We start from the raw sequence: 10,683 nt of genomic DNA on the forward strand, positions 1-10,683 counted from the left end.
TAAAACTCTAGGATAGGCACTCACGTCTAACGAGAGGGACCACTTTTAATTATATGACGAAGGTCCCACATGAGTTTGTATTGAGATCAGACCAAGAACCTTTTGATTAAAGAGATAAGGGCACTAGTAATCAGGCCACAAAAGGAGCTATGTACAATAAATAAAAAAATGGCTGTGAGAGTAATGAAATATATTTGACAAATAGAACCTGCATATACAAATCGTTCTGCTTTAATAGGGGTATGACCGTTTAAACTTTCAACGAGGTAGCTAGTATGTTTTTTATCTTGCTGTTTTAACCCTTTTACCCCCAGGCTCTGTGGAAATTTCCAACCCTTAACCCCCATGGGGTTATTTTTTCCCCAGCACATTTTGCAGTATATTTTTTTTTTAATTGCTCTACCAGCCTTAATTTTTGTCAAAGAGAGGTCAGGTTGGTCTCATTCTCTTGGAAAATGCCTGCATTTTCTCAAAAAGTTATCAAAAATATGAAAAAAAAAATTTTTATAGCATTTTTTTGCAAGGACGTACCGGTACGTCCAAGGGGGTAAAGGGATGAGTTTTGTGAAACGTACCAGTACGTCCTTTGGGGGTAAAAGGGTTAATCATTTGCTTTTTTTTTTATTGAATAAATGTACTAGCATAGATTGTCATATTCTTGGGATTTTTACTAAAGCCAAAATATGCAGTGTTTTCTAGTAACTAATCGCGAGTCATTTTTTGGTGCTACCTGCCGTTATTCAACGTTCATGTTCCTGTCGAGCGACGTGTCTGTTTCTTCTCTTTGATATACTACCGCTCAAGAGTTATAGGGTCCTTTGCCTACACATATAGTAGTCTGGCTTATTCTTTCCACGTTCTCCTCTGTCTTCATACACAACAATTCTTCTGGACTCAAGGGGTAACTACTGCAATCTAAATTTTTAATTGCTACTTTCCTCTTGGTAAGGGTAGAAGAGCCTCTTTAGCTATGGTAAGCAACTCCTCTTGGAGAAGGACACTTCAAAATCTAATTGTTCTCTGGTCTTGGGTAGTGCCATAGCCTCTGTACTATGTTCTTCCACTTTCTTGGGCTAGAGTTCTCTTGTTTAAGGGTACGCTCAGGCATGCTGTTCTATCTTATTTCTCCTCTAAATCTTTTAGGTTTTCATAGTTTATATATGAAAAATCTAATTTAATGTTGCTGTTCTTAAAATATTTTTTGATTGCTTATTACTTCTCTTGTACTATATTTCCATGTTTCCTTTCCTCACTGGGCTATTTTTCCCTGTTGGAGCCCTTGGGCTTATGGCATCCTGCTTTTCCAAGTAGGGTTGTAGCTTAGGTAGTAGGAATAATGATAATAATAATGATAATAATAGTTTCAGTGGACCGGGAAACACGTGAAGATCTGGCTAGGTGGTTAATTGACGAAATCCTCTCCATGGGCATTCCACTCTTTAACTTCACCTACAGTGATCCTGCTGACAGACATATCCAAAGGGGTACTGTTCACCAACCCTTGGCGATTGGGCACGATGATATACACATGGGCAGCCCTCAACATGAGTGCTGTTAGCAAGGTCCATTCCAAACGAAGGGAAATGATCTAGATGATACACTCCATTGCAAGGTCCATGGAGTAGGCCCAGTTGGGTCCCCACATTCATGCATAGTGGAAAGTCTTCCTGAACTGGGAATCACTATCAAAGTACCTGTTTGCTCTCCAGTTCTCTTCATCTTCCTTCGTTAAGGAGGCTCCTTACAATCCCTGAGGTAAAAGCAGTCACTTGTTCTTGAACCAGATCCCAGACTTAGGAACTCAAATCCTTCCCCTTCAGAGGACCACCCGAAGCTAAGGAGTAACTTTAAATGATATTCCGTCTCTAGGATCTTGAGTCCCATCTGTAATGTCGCTAGTGCCCTCCTGTCGCTTTAGATTATCCTGCAAGAACTCCTAACTGGACATCAGATAGGATCTGATCCCAAGAATACTCACGAGCCTTTGGCTCGATGTTACGCGGGACATTTGGGATGTCACGTGTCATTCTCAAACCGTAGATGGCTTTCCTTTGATCTAGAGTTCTTGTCCGAGATTCAGACGATTATCCAAGGAAAATTCTAAATTTAAATCCTCCAGCTCTCTCCTGATAGGAGATGACTACGTTTCCCAGAAAACTCTGGTGCCCATCCTTGTTCGAGCCCGCTGTCTGGAATATTGGTTCTACAACAGCCTTTAGGAAGAACCTGTCAGTGGTGCTAATTCGGAAGACATAAATCTTGTATGACAAACTACCATCGCTGTCCTTTACCTGCGTGATTTTACCCACAATTCCCTTTATTATTATCCTTGGCCGTGCAGTAGCTGCTCAACAAGTTGTGCGGGGAACCTCTCTCCCACACAGGACAAGATACATCTGTTCTAAGGTAATGGCTGAGGGTTGTGGTGGCCGATGTGGTGACGTCCCTGACTGGTGAACGCCAGGCTGGGGTTCGAGTCCCGCTCAAACTCGTTAGTTTCTTTGGTCACTGCAACCTCACCATCCTTGTGAGCTAAGGACGGGGACCTTGGGGGAGCCTATAGGTCTATCTGCTGAGTCATCAGCAGCTATTGCCTGGCCCTCCTTGGGCCTAGCTGGGTGGAGAGGGGGCTTGGGTGCTGATCATATGTACAGTATATATGATCATTCTTTAGGGCACTAGGGCAATATCACTGTCCCTTGTCTCTGCCATTCATGAGTGGCCCTTAAACCGTTACATAATGTTTGCGAAGTAAGTCTAGATTAAGAGGAAAGAATGCCTGATCATTTTTTTCCTCATTGTTCCCGTCTGTTGTGGTAAGCCAGTCCTTCCTTCGTGCACTGGAATGGATGCTAGGCGCAGGCAAGCCACACAACCAATCAACTTTTCTTCACAGACATATTTTGTATTGAAGTATGTCCCTCATTTTCCCAGACGATGGGGAACTTTGATGAAATGTATGTAAACACATTTCTCATAATGATCATACATTCTGATAACATATACTTATTGTAGATTATTCAGAGTGTCCTGGTACATATCATAACATCCCTAGCATTATGATGATGTAATTAAGAAATTTTATAGTCATTTGTGTTTTTCTCAACTATACAAACCTTAGGGCCTCACGTTACACTGCCTGGCTTGGCTCAACCACCCTGAAAGTTGTAGGTTAATTTCATATATGTTACTGCTAGAGAGTTAGGGTGTCCTTTGACTCGCCAGACAGTATTACATTGGATCCCTCTCTCTGGTTAAGGCTCATTTTTTCCCGAATAGTCTGGCCCATTTTTTCCACATGCTCCTCTGTCCTCATATACCTGACAACACTGAGATTACCAAACAATTATTCTTCGTTCAAGGGGTTAACTACTGCAATGTAATTGTTCAGGGGCTACTTTCCTCTTAATTGTAAGGGCAGAAGAGACTCTTTAGCTATGGTAAGCAGCTCTTCTTTGAGAAGGACACTTGTTGTTCTCTGGTCTTGGGTAGTGCCATAGCCTCTGTACCATGGTCTTCCTCTGTCTTCGGGTAGAGTTCTCTTGCTTGAGGGTACGCTCGCACACACTTCTATTTTATTTCTCTTCCTCTTGTTATTTTGAAATTTTTATAGTTTATATATAATATTCATTTTAATGTTTTTATTCTTAAACTTCTCTTGTATATATCCTTATATCCTTTCCTCTCAGAGCTATTTTCCGTGTTGGATCCCTTTGGCTTATAGCATCCTGCTTTTCCAACTAGGGTTGTAGCTTAGCAAGTAATAATAATATGGTAAAAAGGGAGAGGCTTAATCTACACATTCTAATTAAATAGTTTGAGAAAAAAGTTACTAAAAATATATTCAGTTCATAAATTTAATTGCCTTTGTCAAGATTGAAGATTTATTGAAGGGTATGTTTTCACCCCTGTCTATTACACAAAAACTACTGTACCGATTTTGACCAAATTTGGTTGTCATTGTGGATATAACCCAAGGATGAATTTGTAGCATTTTGGATAAAGTACTTCGAAGTACAAGTTTGCAGCAGTACTTTGAAAATGATCGCGATGTTAGGTAAACGACACGTTTATTATTATTGTTATTATAAGCCAAGCTACAATCCTTGTTGGAAAAGCAAGATGCTATAAGCCCAAGGACTCCAACAGGGTCAAATAGCCCAGTACGGAAAGGAAACAAAGAAATTACTACATTACAAGAGAATAATACAGTCAAAATAAAATATTTAAGAACAGTAATAGTTTCATATACTGTATAAACTAAAAACTTAAAAAAACAAGAGGAAGATAAATAAGATAGAACAGCATGCCCGCGTGTACCCTAGAGCAAGAGAACTCTAATCCAAGACATTTTAAGGCTTTGGTACAGAGGCTATGGCACTACCCAACACTAGAGAACAGTGGCTTGATTTTGGAGTGTCCTCTTAGAAGAGCTGCTTACCATAGCTAAAGAGTCTCTTCTACCCTTACCAAGAGGAAAATAACCACTGAACAATTACAGTGTAGTAGATAACACCTTGAGAGAAGAATTGTTTTGGTAATCTCAGTGTTGTCAGGTGTATGAGGACAGAGGAGAATGTGGAAAGAATAAGCCAGACTATTTGGTGTATGTGTAGGCGAAGACAGAATGAGTCTTAGCCCTTTTACCCCCAGGATATTTGGAAATTTCCAACCCTTAACCCCCAGGGGTTAATTTTTTCAAGCACATTTTGCAGTATATATTTTTTGAATTGCTCTAACAGCCTTAATTTTCGTCATAGAGAGGTCAGGTTGGTCTCATTCTCTTGGAAAATGCCTGAAGTTTCTCAAAAAAATTATCAAAAATATGCCAAAAAATTTTGAATAGCAGTTTTTTGCAAGGATGTACCGGTACGTTCATGGGGGTAGAGGGATGAGTTTTGTGAAACGTACCAGTACGTCCTTTGGGAGTAAAAGGGTTAACTACAGAACCAATTTAATCAAAATTTAATGGACAGTGTAGGATATGACCAAAGGACAAATCCATTAGATTTTGTAAATATATCGCAGTACAAGTACGTAGTGAAGTTAATAGCAAAATACGACTTCTTTTCCGGGGAAAGTCATGCACTCTACTGAGTGCCCTTCTAGTTATTTCCTGTAAAAGTTATTTACTAAATTTTGAGAGAATTGTACTTTAAATTTAACTAGCTCTTCGTAGCACAAATAACTCGCTTTGTCTCATTGACTCACGTAAGTTAAAGAATGAATATTGTCATAAATTTCCAGTGTGACTTGATTAATGTTGTGATTGTATTGTTGTTTACAAATGATATATGAACTTTTAACCCTTTTACCCCAGGCTCTTTGGAAATTTCCAACCCTTAACCCCCAGGGGGTTATTTTTTTCCCAGCACATTTTGCAGTATATTTTTTTTAAATTGCTCTAACAGCCTTAATTTTTGTCATAGAGAGGTCAGGTTGGTCTCATTCTCTTGGAAAATGCCTGAAGTTTCTCAAAAAATTGTACATATTGTACTATAAATAATGTTTTTGAATCTTATATATAGTGTATGTATACGTATGAATAACAATTTCATATACTTGTGTATGTTCATATAATGATGTCATTTACTTAGTCTGTGTCTACTTTCAAATAATATCACTTACTGGTTATGTACATATGATTAACATTAACATCATTTACCCTTCAATTCTCCTCAGATATCAAAGGACACCATCGAGACCCACCTCGAAGCCGCTTTTGCCGAAGTCAGCCCAAGAGACGTCACGGGGGAGAGAATAATTCTGGATCTCCCGCTGGGGCCTCAGGAGAGCAGCGACTGGGAGTACAAGATCCCGGACCCCCCGACGCCGTTCAAAGACGTCCCTCCGTCCCGCGTCCGAGACGAGGAATCCAGCACCACGTCTTCGGAGCCTCTGCCTGAAGTTCTCTCCGATGTACCGTCCGGCTTCAAGGATTCCCCCGGCAGTTCTATACCCGAAGCGAAGAATATGGAGATAATAGAGAAGATTGAATCGGACACCGAGACGAAGCTGGCCTTGGGCGTGGATACGAGCGACTCGGTTAGTGTGTTGTCGTCCAGCAGGAAGAGCTCGCTGTCCAGCCACTCTTCCTCGTACATGTCGGACGAGAAAGCAAAACAGAACGTCATCGAAGAGCTCAAAACTGTCGTCAGCAGCGAACCTCGGATCGTCGAGCTCAGGCCGAAAGTGAGGCACGTTGAAATGATCATGTCTGTGCCTAAGGAGGACGCTGCTAGCGACGATAATGCGGAACTCAGGGTCGAAGTCCCTCCTGCTAAGTTGAACTACCCCATGGAGCAGTCGTTTGTCCCTCGCGTCGTAGCGAAGCGGCCGGCGAAGAACGAGGAAGTGAACAGGAAAGCCGTGGTTGGAAGGAGGTTGAAGGAATCCACGTCCAGCTACGAGAGCGCGTTCGGAAACGATTCACACGACGAGGTTGATATCTCTGGGCGGTCTAGGTCAAGGTCCGGTTCCAGTACCAGTTATGAAAGCGCCCCTCCTCCCGTGCCGGAAATTCCGCCGCCTCTGGATTCTGAGAGCGACGGACGAAGGGGACGTTCGTCGAGTAGCACAAGCGAGAGCAGCAATGCCAGCGGAAGGAGGAGTGCTCACCGTGCTTCAGATACCGGCACAACGGCAAGTCTTAGCCGTGCTTCAGATACCAACACAGACTCCAGTCTGAGCCGTGCACCCGTAATGAGCTTTTCAATCTCCACCTACAAATCCAGAGCGGAAGAAACGAGCTACGACAAAAAGCTGGGAAAATCGGAATCGTTCAATCACCCCAGCAGGCCCAAGAGAAGCACGTTGTCTAAGACGGACTCGTTCGCAGCCTACCGCGACCAGCCAGAGCCCCCCTCGTTTGTCGACGAGCTGCTGGAGGAGTCGGAGAGACCGCCTCCCATTCCCGAAAAGGCGAGTGCCCCGTCGAACCCGGCCGTCGTTTCTAAAATACTAGGGCTCCGTGAGAAGTCCAGGTCGCAACAACACATTCCAACGTTCGAGAGATCCTCCGGTGCTTTCGGCAAACCGCTTGTGCCTCCCAATAAGCCTTCCGTACAGCGCTTTGGAAACGCCGGAGTCGATAGCCACTTCGCTTATCCGGAACCGGCCAGACCACCTCGCAGATTACAGGTAAGATGAAGCTAAATTATTAACGAGTTTCCATAATTCTCCTTTCATAGTTTGAATTTTTACTTTTCTATTTAACCCAAATTTTAATTTACATTATCATTTGCTTCTCTCGTTAATTATTTGGTACAATTATTATTTTTATTATTATTAATCCTTTTACCCCAAGGCTCTTTGGAAATTTCCAACCCTTAACCCCCAAGGGGTTATTTTTTTCCCAGCACATTTTGCAGTATATATTTTTTTTTAAATTGCTCTAACAGCCTTAATTTTTGTCATAGAGAGGTCAGGTTGGTCTCATTCTCTTGGAAAATGCCTGAATTTTCTCAAGAAATTATCAAAAATAGGAAAAAAAAAATGTTTATAGCATTTTTTTGCAAGGACGTACCGGTACGTCCATGGGGGTAAAGGGATGAGTTTTGTGAAACGTACCAGTACGTCCTTTGGGGGTAAAAGGGTTGTTATTATTATTATTATTATTATTATTATTATTATTATTATTATTATTATTATTACTAACCATAACACAACCCTAGTTGAAAAAGCCGCTAGCTAAAAGTCCAAGGGCTCTAACGGGAAGAGTAACTCGATGCGGAAAGGAGATAAAGAAGTAATGATCAAAATATATACAAAAAATAATGAAAAACTGAGAAATATGTCAAGATCAGTACGTTAGATAGATCATTCCACAATCTGGTCACAGCTGGAATAAAACTTCAAGCATACTGTGTAGTGTTGAGCCTTATGATGTAGAAGATAGTCAGCATTAACCACATAGTAAAAAATATATTCTTTTGCATAATACATTGTCACTAGCCTAGTGACCACTGTTAGAATATATCTTTTATTAGTGTCACGATTACTTACGTTGCCTTTTTTCCTCCAAAACATAAAGCGTGCGGACAGCCAAGAGAGGCTCGGCCGAGCCACGTCCCTCAGCAACCTAGCCACTCCGAACTTCGAGCTACGGAAGGCGCAGTCTTCGAGCGAGCTTTCGTGCGGTAAGTACCGAATTCGATTCGTTCTACAAGTGGGCTTGTATGGGGGAGAGTGTTAATACTATACGAACTTTCGTGTGTTGAGTACCGAATTCGAGTGTTAATTCTATACTCAATTTTTTTTAATGAGACACATTTGCAGCGACTAGCAGCGGTGCCCTTTTAGCTCGGAAAAAGTTTCCTGCTATCTGATTGGTTAGAATGATCTTGCTCAACCAATCGGCGAGCGGGAAACTTTTCCGAGCTAAAAGGGCACCCCTGCGAGTCGCTGCAAATCTGCCTCACTTAAAAGAATTGACTATAGTTATTTCTTTAGTGTTATTTTTTTAGGGCTTTCGTTTTCATGAGAACTTTGTTGTATTTTTTATTTATTTCGATTTTTGGTTTGAGGACTTTTATTTAGGGCTTTTGTTGAATTTTAAAGCTGTTTTTATTTAAGGCTTTTGGTGAATTTTTGAAGCTTTTTGTTTCTTTAGGGCTTTCACCAGATTTTGAAGCTTTATTTTGGGTTTGGGCTTTCATTGGATTTTAGTTAGTTTGTTTTAGGGCTTTCATTGGATTTAAAAGCTTTATTTTGTTTTAGGGCTTTCATTGAATTTTAAAGCTTTATATTGTTTTAGGGCTTTCATTGGATTTTAAAGCTTTATATTGTTTTAGGGCTTTCATTGGATTTTAAAGCTATTTTTAGGGCTTTCATTGGATTTTGAAGCTATTTTTAGGGCTTTCATTGGATTTTAAAGCTTTATTTTGTTTTAGGGCTTTCATTGGATTTAAAAGCTTTATTTTAAGGCTTTCACTGTATTATAAAGCTTCATTTTTATTAAGGCTTGCATTAGATTTTAAAGCTTTGTTTTGTATAAGGGCTTTTGTGGGAATTTAAAGCTTAATTTTTAGGGCTTTCATTGGATTTTAAAGCTTTATTTTGTTATAGGGCTTTCATTGGATTTTAAAGTTATTTTGTTTTAGGGCTTTCATTGGATTTCAATGCTTTATTTTGTTTTAGGGCTTTCATTGGATTTTAAAGCTATTTTGTTTTAGGGCTTTCATTGGATTTCAAAGCTTTATTTTGTTTTAGGGCTTTCATTGGATTTTAAAGTTATTTTGTTTTAGGGCTTTCATTGGATATTAAAGATATTCTGTTTTAAGGCTTTCATTGGATTTTAAAGCTTTATTTTGTTTTAGGGCTTTCATTGGATTTTAAAGCTTTTTGTTTTAGGGCTTTCATTGGATTTTAAAGCTTTTTGTTTTAGGGCTTTCATTGGATTATGAAGTGATTTTTTATGGCTTTCATTGGATTAAAGCTTTATTTTGTTTTAGGGCTTTCATTGGACTTTAAAGCTTTTTGTTTTAGGGCTTTCACTGTATTGTAAAGCTTTATTCTGTTTTAGGGCTTTCATTGGATTTATGGCATTGTTTTTGTGTTGGTCTCTTTTGGGCTTTTGTTGAATTTGAAACTTTTTTTTTATTTAGGGCTTTTGTTGAATTATAAAGGTTATTTTTATTGTTTTAAATCATTGCTTTGGTTAGGTACTTTTTTGTAGGAGAGAGAGAGAGAGAGAGAGAGAGAGAGAGAGAGAGATTGTTTCACTGGTAAAAATAGTCTCATTTTCTTTAATGTACAAAATAGAACTGAATCACGAGTTCTTACTCCGTCATTGGGAGAGAGAGAGAGAGAGAGAGAGAGAGAGAGAGAGCACCATAACGTAGACTTCTAGAACTTTATCAAACGTGGAATGTTTATTTAGATTTTATAAATGGATTCTTGTATACGATACTATCATTTCTATACATAGACTCTCTCTCTCTCTCTCTCTCTCTCTCTCTCTCTCTCAGGCACAAAGGAAAGCCAAACTTTCTCTTTCTGTTAACCCGAGAAAAAGATCAGATAATAGCGGAAGTGAAAACACAAAGAGAGAGAGAGAGAGAGAGAGAGAGAGAGAGAGACTCTTAAAGGACACGTGGAAAAAAAATAACGGGTTTCAAATCCTACGGCCGACCAGATGTTGGTCTGCCAGAGGTACGATGTTTTACTTTATTTTCACGTATATTTTTCTCTCATTAATAAGCATTTTGGACTATATGAGAGATTCTCTTTATAATCTCTCTCTCTCTCTCTCTCTCTCTCTCTCTCTCTCTTCTAGGTACGATAGTTTGCCTTATGACGTCACAGCGTGCCGTAGGTGTAATGTGGAATACCTTAAAGAATGTTACCTGTTACAGATGTTACATTGCACGCTTGTTTGGTTACAGTAACGTTACATACTGTTCTCTGTAGTCGTGTTACACGTATAATGGTCGTGCAGTGTCGTGCAGTATCTTAGATACGGGAAATATATAGGAAAAACTCGCAAATTTTAAGATAAATCAGTGATTTTTCCCATTTTTTTCCCAGTGGTGAAGTTAGATAAATCTTCCATATTAAAAAAAGAATTAAAGGTAAGGTTTAAATCTCTCTCTCTCTCTCTCTCTCTCTCTCTCTCTCTCTCTCTCTCTTTTAAGATAAATCAGTGATTTTTTCCATTTTTTTCCCAGTGGCGAAGTGTTAGAT

General features: G+C 39.8%; 1 protein-coding gene across 1 annotated transcript in view; it reads left to right on the top strand.

The window, feature by feature from the left end:
• Positions 1–10,683, top strand: part of LOC137633916 (serine-rich adhesin for platelets-like) — a 94,119-nt gene that overhangs the window by 60,417 nt on the left and 23,019 nt on the right. The window contains 2 exon segments of the mRNA XM_068366152.1: positions 5,683–7,140; positions 8,033–8,138. Of these exon segments, the coding sequence (XP_068222253.1) occupies positions 5,683–7,140; positions 8,033–8,138 (1,564 nt within the window).

This window comes from Palaemon carinicauda, chromosome 43, assembly GCF_036898095.1.
Source record: "Palaemon carinicauda isolate YSFRI2023 chromosome 43, ASM3689809v2, whole genome shotgun sequence".
Classification (NCBI taxonomy): Eukaryota; Metazoa; Arthropoda; class Malacostraca; order Decapoda; family Palaemonidae; genus Palaemon; species Palaemon carinicauda.